The sequence below is a fragment of the Pristiophorus japonicus genome, chromosome 12 (genome assembly GCF_044704955.1).
Source record: "Pristiophorus japonicus isolate sPriJap1 chromosome 12, sPriJap1.hap1, whole genome shotgun sequence".
Classification (NCBI taxonomy): domain Eukaryota; kingdom Metazoa; phylum Chordata; class Chondrichthyes; family Pristiophoridae; genus Pristiophorus; species Pristiophorus japonicus.
The window spans coordinates 132893414-132913349 of record NC_091988.1 but is presented as its reverse complement, the minus strand read 5'-3'; the positions used below and the strand labels follow the sequence as shown (position 1 = coordinate 132913349).

Genomic DNA, 19936 nt, shown 5'->3' with positions numbered 1-19936 from the left:
CTGAGGGGGCTTGACAGGTTAGATGCAGAGAGGATGTTTCCCCTTGTGGGGGAATCTAGAACTAGGGGGCATAGTTTCAGAATAAGGGGCCGACCATTTAAAACGGAAATGAGGAAGAATTTCTTCTCTCAGAGGGTCATGAATCTTTGGAATTCTCTGCCCCAGAGAGCTGTGGAGGCTGGGTCATTGAATATATTTAAGATGGAGATAGACAGAGTTTCGAGCGATAAGGGAGTCAAGGGTTATGGGGAGCGGGCAGGGAAGTGGAGTTGAGGCCAAGATCAGATCAGCCATGATCATATTGAATGGTGGAGCAGGCTCGAGGGGCCGTATGGCCTACTCCTGCTCCTATTTCTTATGATCTTCTGATGTGGTGCTGAACCACAAACAGTAGGAAGGCCCAAAATCCAATCCCTGGGCAGCACCGGGTTAGATATTGGGATCTGGACAGTAGCTGTGAGTTGTCCTCTGTGGTCCCTAGGCTACGGAGGGGGATCAGTGTTCAATGCCCATCTCGTAGGCCCAACCAAAAAACAGGTGCCTTTGTACTCATGTTAACATGACTTCTTAGGTGGCTGTACAGTTCAATACGAGAACCACAGGCTCTGTCACAGGTGGGGCAGACAGTCGTTGAGGGAAGGGATGGGTGGGACTGGTTTTCCACATGCTCTTTCCGCTGCCTGCACTTGGTTTCTGCATGCTCTCGGCGATGTGATTCGAGGTGCTCAGCGCCCTCCCGGATGCACTTCCTCCACTTAGGGCGGTCTTTGGCCAGAGACTCCCAGGTGTCGTTGGGGATGTTGCACTTTATCAGGGAGGCTTTGAGGGTGTCCTTGTCACATTTCCGCTGCCCACCTTTGGCTCGTTTTCCGTGAAGGAGTTCCGAGTAGAGCACTTGCTTTGGGAGTCTCGTGTCTGGCATGCAAACAATGTGGCCTGCCCAGCGGAGCTGATCAAGTGTCAGCGCTTCGATGCTGGGGATGTTGGCCTGGTCGAGGGCGCTAATGTTGGTGCGCCTGTCCTCCCAAGGAATTTGTAGGATCTTGCGGAGGCATCGTTGGTGGTATTTCTCCAGTGTCTACTATACATGAGGTGTCTACTGTACATGGTCCATGTTTCTGAGCCAGGAGGGCTGGCAGTACCCTGGAATGATGCAGCCTCCTTCAGGAAGGGCCAGAAGGAAATTGATTTTAATAAAAATACAAAGATGTAATACTTACATAAAAAGATATTTCACTCTCCATCTGCCACGCATGCGTATGTAGGCGTTGTCAATGGAGAGCTTCATGCCGGTCCCAGCATAAAATCCAATGGCAGACTGAGGCAGACGGAAATCACCAATGCGCATCCTGGAAACAAAATTTACACATGTTATCCTTACATTCTCATTCCAGCTGTGGACTGGCAGGGGGTGAAATTATTTATATGGAATAGAAAGTTTAGGGAGGTCACAGTTGGTACAGTTTTAGATCCAGAAACATTAACTTAAAACCAAACTCACCCCAACAGTAAAGCGCATCTTAATTTGTTCAGTGCTGTTACACAACCAGTTCCCAAAATATCCATCACCTTCCCAATAAATCCTCCATGGCAGGTCCCATAACATTCGGCTCAATACTGACTGCCAATACATCCCCTATTTTGGACATAACATGAACCTATACATTTTACTGTGTTTGCTTCTCTATTAGTTACAGATTTGGGTGAGTGTGCGCGTGAGTGTATTTGTGTGTGTTTGTGTGGGGCGGTGGGGCGGGGGAAGACAGGATAGGATTAGAAATCTATGGGGGAAATATACAACACAACACAGCTTTGAACGAGAACTATTGGGGGAAAAATGACTGAGAGTTGAGAGAGGTGAATTACCCCTTGATTCAAGCACATAGGATTATCCGGCCTTCGTTACCTAAGAACAAATGAAATAGGAGCAGGAGTAGGTCATACGGCCCCTCGAGCCTGCTCCGCCATTCAATAAGATCATGGTTGATCTGATCCTGGCCTCAACTCCACTTCCCTGCCCATTCCCCATAACCCATTACTCCCCTATCGTTCAAAAATCTGTCTATCTCCACCTTAAATATATTCAATGACTCAGCCTCCACAACTCTCTGGGGTAGAGAATTCCAAAGATTCACGACCCTCAGAGAAGAAATTTCTCCTAATTTCCATTTTAAAAGGCAACCCCTTATTCTGAGACTATGCCCCCTAGATTCCCCCACGAGGGGAAACATCCTCTCTGCATCTACCCTGTCAAACCCCTGTGACAGCACTGTCCTATTAAAATACCAATGTCTTCCTATCTCTAAAGAAAGAACTTGCATTTATATAGCACCTTTCTCAACCCCAGGACATCCCAAAGCACTTTACAGCCAATGAAGTACTTTTGAAATGCAAACACAGCAGCAATTTGCACATAGCAAGGTTCCACAAACAGCAATGGGATAATAACATCTTTAATGCCAGGGGATCGCTTACGTCCACCTGCGAGGATAGATGAGCCTCAGTTTAACATCTCATCCGAAAGACGACACCTTCGACAGTGCAGCACTCCCTCAGTACTGTGCTGCAGTGTCAGCCTAGATTGTTTACTTCGGTCTCTGAAGTGGGACTTGAACCCACAACTTTCTGACTCAGAGACGAGAGTGCCAGCAACTGAGCCACGGCTGACCCTGGATAATGCGGTGTACACTGATGCTTGGTCTCCAGTGAAGTAGTGTTAGAGACCATTTCACTGTCCTGATAGCTTTGTGATGGGGCTGGTTTCCTGGAGCAAAACTCCCAGACTCAGTAGGCAGTCTGACAAGTCAAGCTCCTGGGCTCAGGCGACAGCAACCCGTGCAGCTCCTCTTTGCTTCATGGTTTGAGGCGAATTTGCTGTGACGGATTCCAAAGCCTCAATCTAGACAAGCGGGCAGAACCAAGGCTGTGAAATCCAAAACCTTAGAATAAAAAATAAATAATAGGGCAGTAGTTACTTAACGAGCTAGGGAAGGGGCCAAGAGAGATCTGTGAATGACGGGATATTCAATACCAACCATTGCAGAGCAGCACATATCAAAGTATACAGACAGCTCAACTATATCGCCAAATCAGTAGGACCATGGGAACACGAGGAGGCCATTCAGCCCCTCGAGCCTGTTCCTCCATTCTATTCGATCACGATTGATCTGCACTTTAACTCCATTTAACCGCCTTTGGTCCATGTCCCTTGGTACCTGATACATCCTTACTACACAGTATAAATGCACACGAGGCCCATGCTTGAGAGGTCAGTCTGTGACCTGTCCTTTATTCCTTAGCACTCAAGTGATGAAAGTGGGTGGAGCTTCCCCTTTTATACCTGAAGGTCCAGGTTAGGAGTGTCTCCCACCTCGTGGTCAGTGTTCTCACGGTGTACAACTTAGGTCAGTTTATACATGGGTTACAATGCTGGTTGAATACATGACATCACCTCCCCTCCCAAAGTTTTATTGGGATCACAGGTTGAGTCTCTCTGCAGGTTTACGCTCCCTTGTAGAGCACCTGAGTTGGGGCTCCGGTTGTTGGGCGCTGGCCTGAGTGTCTGCTGTTTGCAGTGCCTCAGGCCTGTCCGGACTGCCCACAGTGACTGGGCTCTCCTCCCTTTGGTTCCGGTGTTCGGCCACCTGTGGTGGAGTGAACTCTATATCGTGTTCTTCCTCTGCTTCTTCTATGGGGTTGCTGATGTTTGCGGCAGATTTGTCCATTGGTAAGTTTAACTACCAGAATCCTATTTCCCTCTTTGGCAACCACAGTGCCTGCGAGCCATTTGGGCCCTGCAGCGTAGTTGAGGACAAAAACAGGATCATTTACATCAATACATCGTGCCCTCGCATTCCTGTCATGGTAGTTATATTGTGACTGCCGCCTGCTCTCGACAATTTCTTTCATGGTGGGGTGTATAAGGGATAATCGGGTTTTGAGCGTCCTTTTCATTAGTAGCTCTGCGGGTGGAACCCCTGTGAGCGAGTGTGGTCGGGATCTATAGGCCAACAGGAGGCGTGATAAGCGGGTTTGTAGGGAACCCCCTTGGAATCTGAGCATCCCCTGTTTGATTATCTGCACTGCTCGTTCTGCCTGGCCGTTTGAGGCCGGCTTGAACGGTGCCGTTCTAACATGGTTAATTCCATTGCCTGCCATGACGTCCTGCAATTCACTGCTTGTGAAGCACGGGCCATTGTCGCTGACCAAGATGTCCGGTAGACCGTGGGTGGCGAACATTGCCCGTAGACTTTCTACCGTGGCAGAGGATGTGCTTGAATTTAAAATGTCACACTCGATCCATTTGGAGTAGGCGTCTACTACAACCAAAAACATTTTCCCCATGAAAGGACCTGCGTAGTCCGCATGAATGCGTGACCAAGTCTTGGCGGGCCATGGCCAGGGGCTAAGGGGGGCTTCCTGGGCACATGGCCCAGCTGGGCACACATGTTGCACCTGCGAACACAAAGTTCCAGATCTGCATCTATCCCTGGCCACCAAACGTGTGACCTGGCAATTGCCTTCATCGTGACAATGCCCGGGTGCCCATTGTGGAGTTCTCTGATGAACACCTCTCTGCCCATCTGGGGCATGACTACGCGGTTTCCCCACAGTAGGCAATCGGCCTGAATCGAGAGTTCATCCTTGCGCCTGTGAAATGGTTTAAATTTCTCAGGGCATGCCCTGTATGTGGCTGCCCAGTCCCCATTCAGGACACATTTCTTGACTAGAGACAATAGCGTGTCTCTATTTGTCCAGACTTTAATCTGACGGGCTGTCACGGGTGAGCCTTCGCTTCCGAAAGCTTCAGCACCATGCTCGGTAGCCCCCTCAGTGGTGGCTAGTGGGAGCCTGCTGAGTGCATCGGCGCAGTTTTCGGTGCCCATTCTGTGCCGAATTGTGTAGTCATAGGCAGCTAACGTGAGTGCCCACCTCTGTATGCGGGCCGATGCGTTTGCATTTATGGCCTTGTTGTCGGCCAAAAGGGACGTTAGGGGTTTGTGATCTGTCTCCAGCTCAAATTTCCTGCCAAACAGGTACTGGTGCATTTTCTTTACCGCATATACACATGCGAGCCCCTCCTTTTCTACCATCCCGTAGCCCCTTTCTGCCTGGGACAGACTCCTGGAGGCATAAGCTACCGGCTGTAACTGACCCTTGGCATTGACATGCTGCAACACACACCCGACCCCATAGGACGACGCATCGCACGTTAACACAAGTTTCTTACATGGGTCATATAGTGTTAACAGATTGTTGGAACATAACAAATTGCGTGCTCTATTAAAAGCCCTTTCCTGGCTGTCCCCCCAGACCCATTCGCGACCTTTGCGTAGGAGCACGTGTAGCGGCTCTAGCAGCGTGCTCAATTTGGGAAGAAAGTTACCAAAATAGTTCAGGAGCCCCAGGAACGAACGCAGCTCCGTCGTGTTACGGAGTCTGGGTGCTCTCTGGATAGCTTCCGTCTTGGATGCAGTAGGGCTGATCCCGTCTGCTGCTACCCTCATCCCCAGGAATTCTACCTCTGGAGCTAGGAAGACGCACTTCGCCTTTTTCAGTCGCAGACCTACCCGGTCCAGTCTGCGTAGCACCTCCTCCAGGTTGTGGAGGTGTTCTTCAGTATCGTAACCCGTAATCAGGATGTCGTCCTGAAACACCACCGTCCCTGGAATCGACTTGAGGAGGCTTTCCGTATTTCGTTGGAAGATCGCGGCGGCCGAGCGAATCCCGAACGGACATCTGTTGTACTCAAACAACCCCTTGTGTGTCGTGATGGTGGTCAGCTTATTCGACTCACTCGCCAGCTCCTGGGTCATGTAAGCTGAGGTCAGGTCCAATTTTGAAAAAAGTTTGCCACCGGATAGCGTCGCAAAGAGGTCCTCCGCTCTCGGTAGCGGGTACTGGTCTTGGAGTGACACCCGATTGATGGTGGCCTTGTAATCACCACATATCCTGACCGACCCATCCGCCTTGAGCACCGGCACAATCGGGCTCGCCCAGTCACTGAATTCGACTGGCGAGATGATGACTTCCCTCAACAGGCGGTCCAATTCGGCTTCTATCTTTTCCCGCATCACGTACGGCACCGCTCTGGCCTTGTGGTGTACTGGTCTGGCGTCCGGGTTTATGTGAATCACTACCTTGGCCCCCATGAAAGTGCCAATGCCGGGTTGAAATAATGAGTCATATTTGTCCAGGACCTGTGAGCATGATACTCGCTCCACAGAGGAAATTGCATTGACATCGCCCCATTTCCAGTTCATGACAGCAAGCCAACTCCTCCCCAGTAGTACGGGACCGTCCCCTGCGACAATCCAGAGTGGCAACCTGTTCTCCGAATCTTTGTGGGTCACGACTACCGTGGCGCTGCCTAGCACCGGAATGATCTGCTTTGTGCAAGTCCGTAGCTGTGTGTCAATCGGCGATAATTTTGGCCTCCTGGCCTTGGATGCCCACAACTTTTCGAACTGTTTGCTAGCCATCAGGGACTGGCTGGCACCCGTGTCTAACTCCATTGATACTGGGATGCCATTGAGGAGCACTTTCATCATTATCGGTGGCGTCCTGGTGTATGAACTGTATACGTGCTCCACATGAACTCGCTGAACTTCAGCTTCCAGCGATTTCCCCCAGTGTCCATTTCTGCAATTTCTGCAGGTATTTTGCTCATCTCTGCAAACTCCGGCTGAATGTATGCCTCCACGCCTCCAGCATGAGTTGCGGTTTGAAACAAAAGGTCCCTTGCCAGTCGATCGTCTCTGACTGCCCCTGTTATTGTCCTTGAGTGCACCATTAACAGGTGTTGATGGCCCCATTACTGGTCGCATTGTCCCTTGCAATGGCGTGAATCGCTGTTCAGCTCGCCATTGTCTCTGTCGAACTCCCCCTCTGGGTTCGACTACATGTTGGGGCATGCCTGACCGCCCTAGTCTGCCTGGAGAACTGTGTGCTGCTTTAACAATGTTGAATCTCTGTCCCAACCATTCCTTTACACAGTACCTCTCGTCTGTTCTGCTAGTGGCCATGCTCGCGAAGTTTAAATCCCAGTTTCTTGTCGCCATTGATAGGTCCTTACTATACAGTATAAATGCACATGAGGCCCATGCTTGAGAGAAGGTCAGTCTGTGACCTGTCCTTTATTCCTTAGCACTCAAGTGATGAAGGTGGGTGGAGCTTCCCCTTTTATACCTGAAGGTCCAGGTTAGGAGTGTCTCCCACCTAGTGGTCAGTATTCTCACGGTGTACAACTTAGGTCAGTTTATACATGGGTTACAATGCTGGTTGAATACATGACAGTACCCACCCAACATAAATCTATATCTCAGTCCTGATAGCTCCAATTGACTCCCAGTATCCACAGCCTTTTGGGGAGAGAGGGCTGCCGATTTTCACTACACTCTTTGCTTCAAGATTTTACTCTTAAACGGCCCAGCTCTAATTTTATGATGCCCCCTTGTTCTTGATTCTCCCCACCAGAGGAAATAGTTTCTCTGTATCTACTCGATTGAATCGCTTTATCATTTTAAACACCGCGAGTAAATCTCCCCTCAAACTTCTAAACTCGAGAGAATACAAGCCAAGTTTGTGCAACCAGTCCGTATAAATTTAACCCTTTAAATCCCGGTATCATTCTGGTGAATCTGCACTACAACCCCTCCTCCAAGGCCAGTATATCCTTCCTGAGCTGCGGTGCCCAGAACAGAACGCAATTACTCCAGACAGGGCCTGAACAAGTAGAGGCTCACCCTGAAGCTATATCACGGACCTGCTCGGCCTCATCCGGAACACCGCGTTCAGTTCAAGTTCAACCACGAGTGCAGGCCAAAGAGACACAGGTACAAATGGGACTGATAGTGAGAAGCATTACAACGACTCGCATCTGTATAGTACCTTTGACATAGCAACACCTCCAAAGCGATTATCAAACAAATTTGACACCAAGCCCCATAAGGAGATATCAGGACAGATGACCAAAAGCTTGGTCAAAGAGGTAGGTTTTAAGGAGGAGAGAGAGAGGTAGCAAGGCGGAGAGGTTTAGGAAGGGAATTCCAGAACCTCATAGAAACGTTTAAAATTCTGACGGGTTTAGACAGGTTAGATGCAGGAAGAATGTTCCCAATGTTGGGGAAGTCCAGAACCAGGGGTCACAGTCTAAGGTTAAGGGGTAAGCCATTTAGGACCGAGATGAGGAGAAACTTCTTCACCCAGAGAGTGGTGAACCTGTGGAATTCTCTACCACAGAAAGTTGTTGAGGTCAATTCACTAAATATATTCAAAAAGGAGTTAGATGTAGTCCTTACTACTAGGGGGAATCAAGGGGTATGGCGAGAAAGCAGGAATGTGGTACAGAAGTTGCATGTTCAGCCATGAACTCATTGAATGGCGGTGCAGGCTTGAAGGGCCGAATGGCCTACTCCTGCACCTATTTTTTATGTTTCTATGTTTCTATGTAACTTGGGGCTCAGGCAGCTGAAGGCACGGCCGCCGATAGTGGGGTGAAGGAAATCGAGGGATGCACAAGAGGCCTGAATTGGAGGAACGCAGAGATTTCGTAGGGCTGGAGGAGGTTACAGAGATAGGGACTTCACAGACAGAGTGATTAACACCTGGAATTATTTTCTGGGTAGGATTTAATAGATCTGGAATCACTCAAGAGGTACATAAGAACATAAGAAATAGGATCAGGAGTAGGCCACTCTGCCCCTCGAGCCTGCTCTGCCATTCAATAAGATCATGGCTGATCTTCTACCTCAACTCCACTTTCCTGCACTTATCCACATATCCCTTGATTCCCTTAATATCCAAAAAAATCTATTGATCCATGCCTTGAATATACTCGAAGACTGAGTTTCCACAGCCCTCTGGGGTAGACAATTCCAAAAATTCATCACCCTCTGAGGTGAAGAAGCTTCTCCTCATCTCAGTTCTAAATGGCCAACCCCTTATTCTGAGACTGTGACCCCTGGTTCTAGACTCCCCAGCCAGGGGAAACATCCTCCCTGCATCTACCCTGTCAAACCCTGTAAGAATGTTGTATGTTTCAATGAGATCACCTCTCATTCTTCTAAATGCTAGAGAATATAGGCCTAGTCTGCTCAATCCCTCCTCATAGGACAATTCCCCCAGCCCAGGAATCAGTCTGGTAAACCTTCCCACTATGTGACAAGTATATCCTTCCTTAGGTAAGGAGACCAAAACTGTACACGGTACTCCAGGTGCGGTCTCACCAGGGCCCTGTATAATTGCAGCAAGACGTCTTTACTCTTGTACTCAAATCCTCTTGTAATAAAGGCCAACATACCATTTGCTTTCTTAATTGCTTGCTTTCCCGGAATGTTAACTTTCAGTGATTTGTGTACAAGGACACCCAGGTCCCTCTGAACACCAACATTTCCCAATCTCTCACCATTTAAAAAATATTCTGCTTTTCTATTTTTCCTCCCAAAGTGAATAACTTCACATTTCCCCACATTATATTCTATTTGCCATGTTTTTGCCCACTCACTTAGCCTGTCTATATCCCCTTGAAGCCTCTCTGCATCCTTCTCACAACTTACATTCCCACCTAACTTTGTATCATCAGCAAACTTGGACATATTACATTTGGTCCCCTCATCCAAATCATTGATCTAGATTGTGAATAGCTGGGGCCCAAGCACCGATCCTTGCGGCACCCCACTAGTTACAACCTGCCAAACCCGAAAATGACCCCTTTATTCCTACTCTCTGTTTTCTGTCCGTTAACCATGCTAGTATATTACCCCTAATCCCATAAGCTACCTGTGTAGCACCTTATTGAATGCCTTCTGAAAATTCAAATACACCACATCCACTGATTCCCCTTATGAATTCTGCTAGTTACAACCTCAAAAAGCAGATTTGTCAAACATGATTTCCCTTTTATAAATCAATGTTGACTCTGCCCAATCCTATTATTATTTTCTAAGTGCCCTGTTACCACGTCCTTAATAATAGATACTAGCATTTTCCCTACGACGGATGTCAGGCTAACTGGTCTATAGTTCCCCGTTTTCTCTCTCCCTCCTTTCTTAAACAGTGAGGTTACATTTGCTACCTTCCAATTCGTGGGAACATTTCTAGAATCTATGGAATTTTGGAAGATGACAACCAATGCATCCACTATCTTTATAGCCACCTCTTTCAAAACGCTAGGATGTAGGTCATCAGGTCCCTGGGATTTATCGGCTTTCGGTCATTAATTTTTCCAGTACCATTTTTTTTTTACTAATACTAATTTCTTTCAGTTCCTCATTCTCGCTAGACTCTTCTGACTCAGAGGCGAGTGTACGGTCTGCTGAGCCACATGTGGGTTCAAATCCCACTCCAGGGTCTTGAACACATAAATCTAGGCTGACACTCCAGTGCAGTGCTGAGGGAGTGCTGCACTGTCGAAGGTGCCGGCTTTTGGATGAGATGTTAAATCGAGGCACCGTCTGCCCTCTGAGGTGGACATAAAAGATCCCACGGCACGATTTTGAAGAAGGGCAGGGGAGTTATCCCCGGTGTCCTGGCCAATATTTAGCCCTCAATCAACATAACAAATCTGGTCATTATCACATTGCTGTTTGTGGGAGCTTGCTGTGTGCAAAGTGACTGCCGTGTTTCCCACATTGCAACAGTGACTGCACTCCAAAAGTACTTCATTGGCTGTCAAGCGCTTTGGGCAGAAAGGCGCTATATAAATGCAAGTCTTTCTTTTCTTTTTATTTGCACATACAAAGAGTCTAATGCGAGTTTCAGGCGTGGGTACAGGTGCCTCTTGTTTGTTCCCAGCCAACATGGCAGATCGCGCACTTGCAGCTGGAAGTGTGCCCGGGTTTTCTGCTCACCGTACTGAAGGTCTGGGAAGCTGTTTAGCACAAAAAGCCGGCACAATGCAGCCCAATTTCTAGGCTATTCCGTGGTGGATGAGGTCAATTTGGATCAAATTATTGTTATGTTTTCAGTACGATATCACAAACACACAGGCTTAAGATGGCTGATAACTTCAGGGACTCCTGTCAGGTGACCTGAACTGTTTATTGTTGTAAACAGTGTCTCAGTAGTCCACTGGCTGGAGCTATATATATTACACTTATCTTCCTATATTCTCCTGGAGAATACGCCACTCACTCACTCTGTGATTTTGTAACGGACCGAGCCAATCACGGGCACGCGTGTCTTGCCGCTGACATCTGGAATCTGAATCTCCCGCAGTTTCTGTTGCAATATCTGGACCCCGACTTGCCGACCTGTGCAACAAAGCAGATGTTGGAAACCAGAGTCTTCCAGTACACACATAATGCAGCAGTACAAACCCTGCTCTAAGTTACACAGCAATACACACCAGCACGCTCCACAGTGAGTGGGTGTTATCGGGCACTGCTACACATTACACACCCACCATCGGCTCCACTGGAATCTGATTCCTATATCGTTGCTGGCCCTGCCCCATACAATGATGATACCAAGACACGTACAGTCTTGTGGCAGAGAAGAGTCTGAAGATACGATAGGACGACCATCACCTACCAGTACACACAGATAACACTAGTGCATACATGCGCCACTAGCCACACGTGGCCAATGGGGATTCCAGCTGTGGCATTTCTGGTTGGTAAATAAACAATGACCAATAGACATGTTGGGCCTGTGATCACATGGCACGCGCGCGGGAACTTTAACCTTTTGGTGCGTTTGTTGGTAAGATGGTCAGACGAAAAGCAAAGTTTACAAGCGAGTAAATGTGCAGGTGTTAAAGACATTTACCTTTATTGGGTGTAAGCTGAGAGCATGTGGCTACAATAGTGCCGTCGTAGCCACATGTGTGGCTAGTCAGCAAATTCTATTGGACAACACTGGGCGAGAAAATGACAATGCAGACTTGCTCGTCTGAATATTTGTTATGTTGGATCAATACACAGAGATCCATATTGGCATCCACAAATTCTCCCTCTAAATATTACCTTGGGTGTGCAGCCTAGTTATTGAAATATGCGGTACCTTTAAGAAGGCTGCGTGGCTGCACATGCTCAGTATCTTCAACCGGACAGTGAGCTAGTGGAGGGGTGCAATGAGTTAGTGTCGGGAGCAGAGAGCCAGTGCAGGGGTACAGAGATCCAGTGCAGGGGGACAGAGATCAAATGCAGGGGTACAGAGATCAAATGCAGGGGTACAGGGATCAAATGCAGGGGTACAGGGAGTCAGTGCAGGGCTACAGGGAGCCAGTGGAGAGGTGTAAGGAGCCAGTGGAGGGACAGAGAGCCAGTGGAGGGGTACAGGGAGCCAGTGCAGGGCTACAGGGAGCCAGTGGAGGGACAAAGAGCCAGTGCAGGGGTGGCAGGGAGCCAGTGCAGGGGTGGCAGGGAGCCAGTGCAGGGGTGGCAGGGAGCCAGTGCAGGGGTACAGAGAGCTAGTGGAGGGAGGGCAGAGAGCCAGTGGAGGGAGGGCAGAGAGCCAGTGGAGGGAGGGCAGAGATGGGTGATGTGTCGATGGCAAAAGGCCACCCAATTAAAGATCCCCTGTGTTTTAATCCCTCATGGCATCTACCTCTCCATCTCTGTGCAATGGATGCAGGCAAGAAGCCAAATTTCAGGATCAAGCGCTGCACGTTGCCAATAGAGGAGGCTGATAGATTTAAAAGCAAAGTATGTCGGAGTGCATTGGAGCTGAATAGAATGGCTTCAGGTTTGGATAATGTCCAGGAGGTGTCAACCCTGGGGAGATTTTCGGCACCTCATCATCTTTTAAACATCACATACATCACAATAAGCGACATTTCTAAACCCAGCTGCTTGAGGGTGACATCACTGTTGGGGCTGATGCATGCTGCATGTTCCTCAGGGTCCTGCAACCCGTACACACAATCAAAGTCCACACGTATAAGCCCACAGGCTAGTCCACACTTACCATAGTCCAGGGCTTTCTGCGTTACTCTTGCTTTTAGTCCTGGATTTGTACACAAGGTGTATGAAGAGAACAGTAGCAGAGTTGCTGTCACGATCCAGAACATCTTCGCCAGCACCTCACCGCTCGAGGTCTTCTACACCGTGAGACACAGAGGGACCACTGACAGGCAACAGGCAAGTCTTGTTCTGAGCAAGACACAATTAATGCAGAAGTGGCTGATAAATCTTACTTTCACTTTTAGTCATCAGAGAGCTTACTTAATTTCCTGAGCTGGACTTCCTCCCCAGCACGAAGACTGCCGGCTTCCACCTCCACAACATCTGTCTCCGCACATCTGTCACTGAAACCCTTGTATGTGCCTTTTGTCACCTCCAGGCTCCAATAATCTCCTGGCCGGCCTTCTATCCTCCACTCCCTCTGTAAAACTTCGGCTCAACCCGTTCACCCATCACTCCAGCCCTCGTTGACTTACATTGGCTGTCGGCCCCCCAATTAAAGATTCTAATCCCCTGTATCACTGGCTCCCTGTACCCCTCCACTGGCTTCCTGTATCAGTGTTTTAATCCCTCATAGCCTCTACCCTCTCAATCTCTGTAACCACCTGAGGGCCCCCCCATCCCCACCACCCTCCGTTCCTCTAACTCTGGGCTCTTGTGAAACCCCTTCCTTTGCCTTAGAATCGGCAGTCGTGCCTACAGTCACCTAGGTCCCACTCTCTGGAATTTACTCCCTAAACCTTTCCACCCCCCTCTCCTCGTTTAAGACCCTCCTTAAAACCCACCTCTTTGAACAAGCTTTTGGTCAGCCGCCTGATCTCTCCTTCGGTTCAGCGTCAGTCCCTCTCGTCGCTCTGAGAAGCTCCTTGTGTCAGTCCAGGTCGAAGCACTGGTACAAATGCAGGCTGTTGTTATTGTTGTGCGAGCCACTCCTCAGTTGCCCGGGGCTGCAGTCTACAGTCTGGGCTGACTCATTGCATTAGATTGAGAAAGGTAGGTGAAGGAGCTAAGCCCAAACACAGTACACCGCCAAGGTTGCAGAGAGTGGGAGAGACGATATGGTGCAGTTAACTGACGGCAAAGCTGGGTTTTGAAAGCTTGCGAAGGAAGACGTAGAAAAGTGAGGAACCCTACAATGTCGAGGTCCTGGGAATGAATCAATGAACTAGAGTAGGAGGCAACGCAATGGCCTGGATTTTCGGCTCATTTGCGCCTCGGTTAGTGCCCTGGCAGGGCATTAAATATTGATTTTGGCCGATAAGTCGGCCATCCAGGATTTACCGCCCGGTCAGAAGATTCGGCTATTGGTTTGCACCGGCGCAGAAACTTACCGCCCTGTCCTCCGTTTTTTTTACGTGATGATGACGTCAATCGTTGAGCAAAGCTGCGCACGTGCCCCAAATAGAATATTCGGTCTTAATGCCTCATTAAACACTCAGCCCAGGAAATGCCTGAAAACACCATATGGTCCCAGGGTGCAGCAGGCGATATTGGCAGCGTATTTAAATGGAGGGAAGAGGATCCTACATCGCAGCTCACATTGACTGCAATGGTTGCGCACATCACGTTGCGTGAAGCTCCGACTTGCAAACTTCACTTTTATCTGCCATTACAGTGCCCTTACAACGTCAGTGAGAGAATTTAATGGGGGCATTACTAGTTCGCCAGCATATCATATTCCATGCTACTGTCAGGCTAGAGGAAGGACTCTTGGCCATGTCGGCCCACGGTTGATGAGAGGCCGAAGACATCTGGGGAGGAGGGCTTGCCCCCCACGAGTTTACAGGCACGAACACTCAGACCTCCAGCTCTCTGAGGAGCAGTGAGTGAGAAGGCTGCGCTTCTGAAAGGAAGTGCTGACAGAGATAGGCCATCTCCTACAGGTAGACCGATGCTTTGGAGGCAGCCTTCAATACTCCCCTCAACAGGTTTCCGAATTCATTGCGGTGTGCTGCATGTTGCACAGCTTGGCCATTGTGAGGGGCCAGGCATTGCCAGTGGAGGTTGCAGGCCCACCTCAGGAGGAGGAGGACAATGAAGAGGAGCCTGGCAAGGCCCCCATTGGATAGCCACCCCATCCACGGGGGAGGCAGCGTGGAGATGCTGTAGGACCACGAGTTGCACATCGCCAGCTCGTAATGGACCGGCTCCTAAATGGAGGAAACTGAGGGATGGAGCTAATACTGGACACACTATGTGCCCCCATAAAGGCACATCTCCGGTGAACGTTGGAATGATACACAAGACACCAATGGCAAATGATGAGTCATAAATATTACTGCAACAACGTTACAAAAACACCTCCCACCAAATTAAAACCATACAATATACACCGTTATGTTGCAGGGCACTAAACAACAAGGAAACTTATTTACCGCCGCAAGTTTCGGCTCAGGCGCACAAAGTCCGTTGTGTAACGCCTGACTTAATGCCAACACTACTCCAACTTACATTTTCGCCGAAACTTGCAGTCAAGGGCGCTAACTATTTTCAGGTGCTAACTTCAATGCCCCGACATCCAAAAAGCCCCAAATCCAGCCCAATGAGTCTTAATTCCATCAGGTAGGACAAAGATTGTGTTTGAAATTCAGGAGGTATAAGATAGTTCAGAGAAATAATGAGTATAATCATATCAATAAAATGGAGAGAGGAGGAGGGCTGTGATGATGGTAAGAGAGAGCCGTGTATAGTATTACCTGAACAAACCAGTTCTGTCGCTGCCTGAGGCAAATTTTTGCAATACTTTTGCAACAGTTCCTGAGGACGCCAGTTGCCTCAATCCTTGAGACAGCTCCAACTGTCTTTGCTGAACAATTACTCAATCATTCCCAAGCTTCTAAACTCAGGCTCTTCTCAACTAGTTGCGTGTGTGTGCTTTCGCAAAAGCAGTTCAATCTTTGCCTGCCTCACAAACCCAACCAGGAAGCTTGCTTAAATCAGAATGAAAAACAATAGTCAGTGAGCGACCTGATTGGGTGTGCAATTTGAGCACGGCCTCCTCGGGCGCTGCTGCTAATCCCAGTTGTGGCAAAACTGCATTGACACGCCCACGTGCAATTCAGTGGGAAACTTGTGCAAGAGGTCACAGTCTCCCACACTCACACCTCGGGATTATGGTCCTGTGTGTCTGTACTGTGCAAATATGTCACGGCCCTTCCCCTGCTTCCTCTCGGTGGAAAGTGGGAAGGGCCGTGACATATTTGCACAGTGCTATTAAGGTCGAAGCTATTGCAGTATCCATAGCAATAGTTAAACCGTGTGGTTTTAGTAGAGGATTTTTGTTACTGCGGTGAATGCTGGAATAGTAGCGATTCCATAATGTTCCCTCGCTTTCTCAGTGAGTCGTGTATGCTGTGAAGAGAGAAAAAGTGAAGGGGAGCAGACACTATTAATACTGCTTGGCTGCCCTCTGCAGTTCAGGTGACTGATGCAGCTGGCTGCTTTTACAATAGTGACTACACTCCAAAAGTATTTCATTGGCTGCAAAGCGCTTTGAGACGTTCGTGGTCGTGAAAGGCGCTATATAAATCCAAGTCTTTCTTTATTTCTATTAAAGGATTTGATAGGGTAGAGAGAAACTATTTCCTCTGGTGGGGGGAGTGCAGAACAAGGGGGCGTCACCTTAAATCAGAGCCAGGCCGTTCAGGGGTGATGTCAGGAAGCACTTCTTCACACAAAGGGCCGTGGGATTCTGCAACTCTCGCCCCCAATACACTGTTGTTCAAAACTGAGATCGCTAGATTTTTGTTGGGCCAGGGCATTAACAGATCTGGACCCAAGACGGGTAAATAGAGTGGAGTTATAGTTCAGCCACGGCCAATGTTCCCATTTAGCTGTGCGGCTCCTGTGCAGTGATGTGTCGCTCTCACGCAATGACATGCAGCTCTCCCGCAGTGATGTGCAGCTCTTACACAATGACGTGCAGTGATGTACAGCTCCAGTGCAGTGACGTGCAGTACCGCGCAGTTCCCCCGCAGTGATGTGCAGCTCTCACGCAGTGATGTGCAGTTCCCCCGCAGTGATGGGCAGCTCTCACGCAGTGATGTGCAGTTCCTCCACAGTGATGTGCAGCTCCAGTGCAGTTCCAGTGCAGTGACGTGCTGTTCCTCCGCAGTAACGTGCAGTTCCCCCGCAGTAACGTGCAGCTCTCACGCAGTGATGTGCAGTTCCCTCACAGTGATGTGCAGCTCCCGTGCAGTGATGGGCAGTTCCCCGCAGTGATGCGCAGCTCTCGTGCAGTGATGTGCAGCTCTCATGCAGTGATGTGCAGCTCCCGTGCAGTGATGTGCAGCTCTCGCGCAATGATGTGCAGCTCCCGTGCAGTTCCCGCGCAGGCCGATCAACGTCGTTATAATGGCAAAAACTGCGCATGCATGGTCATTTAAAGTGGCTCCGCACACAAAAAACATTCGCGGGGACATTGGCCATGATGTAATTGAATGGCCGAACAGGATCGAGGAGCTGAATGGTCTCCTCCTGCTCCTATATTTTTTGGTGACGAGGTTGGGTAGCAGTGTCAGACAGAATAAATGATGATATAAGCAAAAGCACTTGACTGAGCCATAAGGAACTGCACTCGATTGTAAGCCAAGCCAGATGCTCATCTGACAGACCTGCTGCACCATCTCAATGAACACATGTAACCCGCTTCAACAGCCTCCATTCTGAGTACAGTTCAGAGGGCCTAAAGGTGCCCTTGATTCCCGCCTGTGGTTTCTGTTCAAGGCTGTGTAATCTCCAGAATCTAATCAGTGTAAACAGTGAAATCTGTAATCGGGAGTAGATTGGGAACAGAGAGCACAACTTGACAGAAAGCTAGCCAATCATTTCAGGGCCTAAACATGATACATGCATTTCCTCTCTGGGCTGCTTGATTCCATTTTTTTATAGCGGCAAGTGACTTTCAAGCTCTCTCCCTTGAGAAATTAAACTGAAATTTGTGCAAGAAATTTAATGCAGAAGTGCGCATTCTGTTGTGAAACAATGGGAATTAGTAACCCTGTGCACATGGCCCATGCAACTGCGAAGGTCAGAATCTCCTAGGTACGGAGAGATTCAGAATGAATCGGCCAAAGGAAATCATTAAGTGAACGAGTGTATATCTGAAAGGTGCTTTAATATGTTGTAAATTATTGCAGTGTCAGCTGTGGCTCAGTGGTAGCATTCTTGCCCGTGTCAGAAGGTCATGAGTTCAAATCCCACTCCAGAGACTTGAGCACATAATCTAGGCTGACACTCCAGTGCAGTGCTGAGGGAGTGCTGCATTGTCTGAGGTGCCGTCTTTTGGATGAGACGTTAAATCGAGGCCCCATCTGCCCCCTCAGGTGGACATAAAAGATCTCATGCTACTATTTGAAGAGCACATGAGTTATCCCTAGTGTTCTGACCAACATTTATCCCCGAACCAACATTATAAAAATAGATTATTTATGCGCACTTGGATATCACATTGCTGTTGGCGAGACCTTGCTGTGCACATATTGGCTGCTGCTTTTCCTACATTACAATAGTGACTATACCTCAGAAAGTACTTAATTGGTTGTAAAGTGCTCTGGGATGTCCTGAGATCATGAAAGGTATTTATAGACACACAAGTCTTTTCTTTCTTATCTGGGGAGAGATGACAGCTTTTAGTGAACTAGTTGAAGGATAGAACCTTGGAGAGGATGCAGCTGAGAATTACCCAAATACCACCAGTCTCGACGAGGGACTTCAGTTGTGTGGCAAGACTGGAGAAGCTGGGATTGTTCTTTGAGCGGAGAAGGAAAGGGAGATTTGCTAGAGGTTCAAAATTATGAGGGTTTTTGATCGAGTAAATAAGGCGAAACTTCTTCCAGTGGCAGGAGGGGTCAGTAACCAGCGGACACGGGTTTATGATAATCAGTAAAAGAGCCAGAGAGGATGAGAATTTTTTAACGCAACGAGTTACGATGATCTGGAATGCACTGCCTGAAAGAGTGGTTCAATAATAACTTTCAAGTGAATTGGATAAATACTTGACAAGAAAAAATGTGCACGACTATGGGGAAAGAGCTGGGGAGTGGGACTAATCGGATCGCTCTTTTCACAGAGGCACGATGGGCTGAATGGCCTCCTTCGGTTCTGTGTGATTTTATGAACTTTGGTCCATGTGGAGGAATTGCCCTAATTTGCTGTTTCCTTTCTCATACCAGGATCTGCACTGACCCCGGCGCTTCCTCCTGGGAACTTGCTGTTGCACCACGAGACTGGGGGGAAGAGGGCGGACGGAGTGTGAGCTTCAGGAAGGCATCCTATTGGTTTCATTGACGATATATGAATGCTAGGCTGGGTTTTAAAAGGAAGGTCCAGACCAAGATAGGTGGATGGTTCAATGGATTCCTCCCGCAAACACAATACAATTAAAGTAGAATGTGTGAATGTGTACTTTTGAGAATTCAATGTAGAAATTATTTTCTGTGATGCCAGCATTCAGCCACCAAGTGGCAGCAAAGAGGCACAAATCCAACAAGTTAATTTTCCAAACTCTCTCGTTTAATTTTTTTTTCCTCTCCTGAAAAGTCTCTACTCTCGCTGGGGTACAATTCCAAGGGCCCTAGATGCCCTACTGCACATCACATGTGAATCAATGTATCCGCAGGTTGTTCAAAAGGGGTATCAAACGAGCACATTTCTGCTCTCACCCAATGTCCAACCACACACTTTCCGGAAGTGGTTACTGAATAGTGATCAGCAACAGAGAGCAACTGATTTTTTAAATCTCCCACTCCCTGCCTCGGTCCTCGTTGTGGTCAGCTAACTCAGCACAGACCAGGAATTGAACCTGATACCCTTCCTGCAGGGCGTCTCATCCATAGCCGATTATTTAACCCACCCCAGCCCCTTTCTGTTGGAGTCCAAAACTGTGCAAACCACAGGTAACACTGAACTCAGCATGCAGTTAAATATTTTTGTAAATTCCTCCATTGTTTTTAAACTCACTTAAAATTCTACCCGACATTCTTCTCCGTTCAATACTCAATGTTGTGATCAGAAATACTGTAATCTAAATG

The 19936-nt window shown here is 48.4% G+C and overlaps 1 protein-coding gene across 2 annotated transcripts in view; it reads right to left on the bottom strand.

Annotated features, from left to right (window-relative positions):
• LOC139277460 (bactericidal permeability-increasing protein-like) overlaps positions 1–15842 on the bottom strand; it is a 54069-nt gene extending 38227 nt beyond the window's left edge. Inside the window, exons 1-5 of one of the 2 annotated variants that reach the window (XM_070895938.1) lie at positions 15602–15842; positions 13691–13794; positions 12910–13094; positions 11138–11252; positions 1221–1349 (exon numbers count right to left, since the gene is read on the bottom strand). In XM_070895938.1, the coding sequence (XP_070752039.1) occupies positions 1221–1349; positions 11138–11252; positions 12910–13012 (347 nt within the window). In that variant the 5' untranslated portion in view covers positions 13013–13094; positions 13691–13794; positions 15602–15842. The remainder of the gene's footprint in view (positions 1–1220; positions 1350–11137; positions 11253–12909; positions 13095–13690; positions 13795–15601) is intronic. The other variant, XM_070895939.1, reaches the window with a different exon arrangement.
• Positions 15843–19936: the final 4094 nt, after the last annotated feature.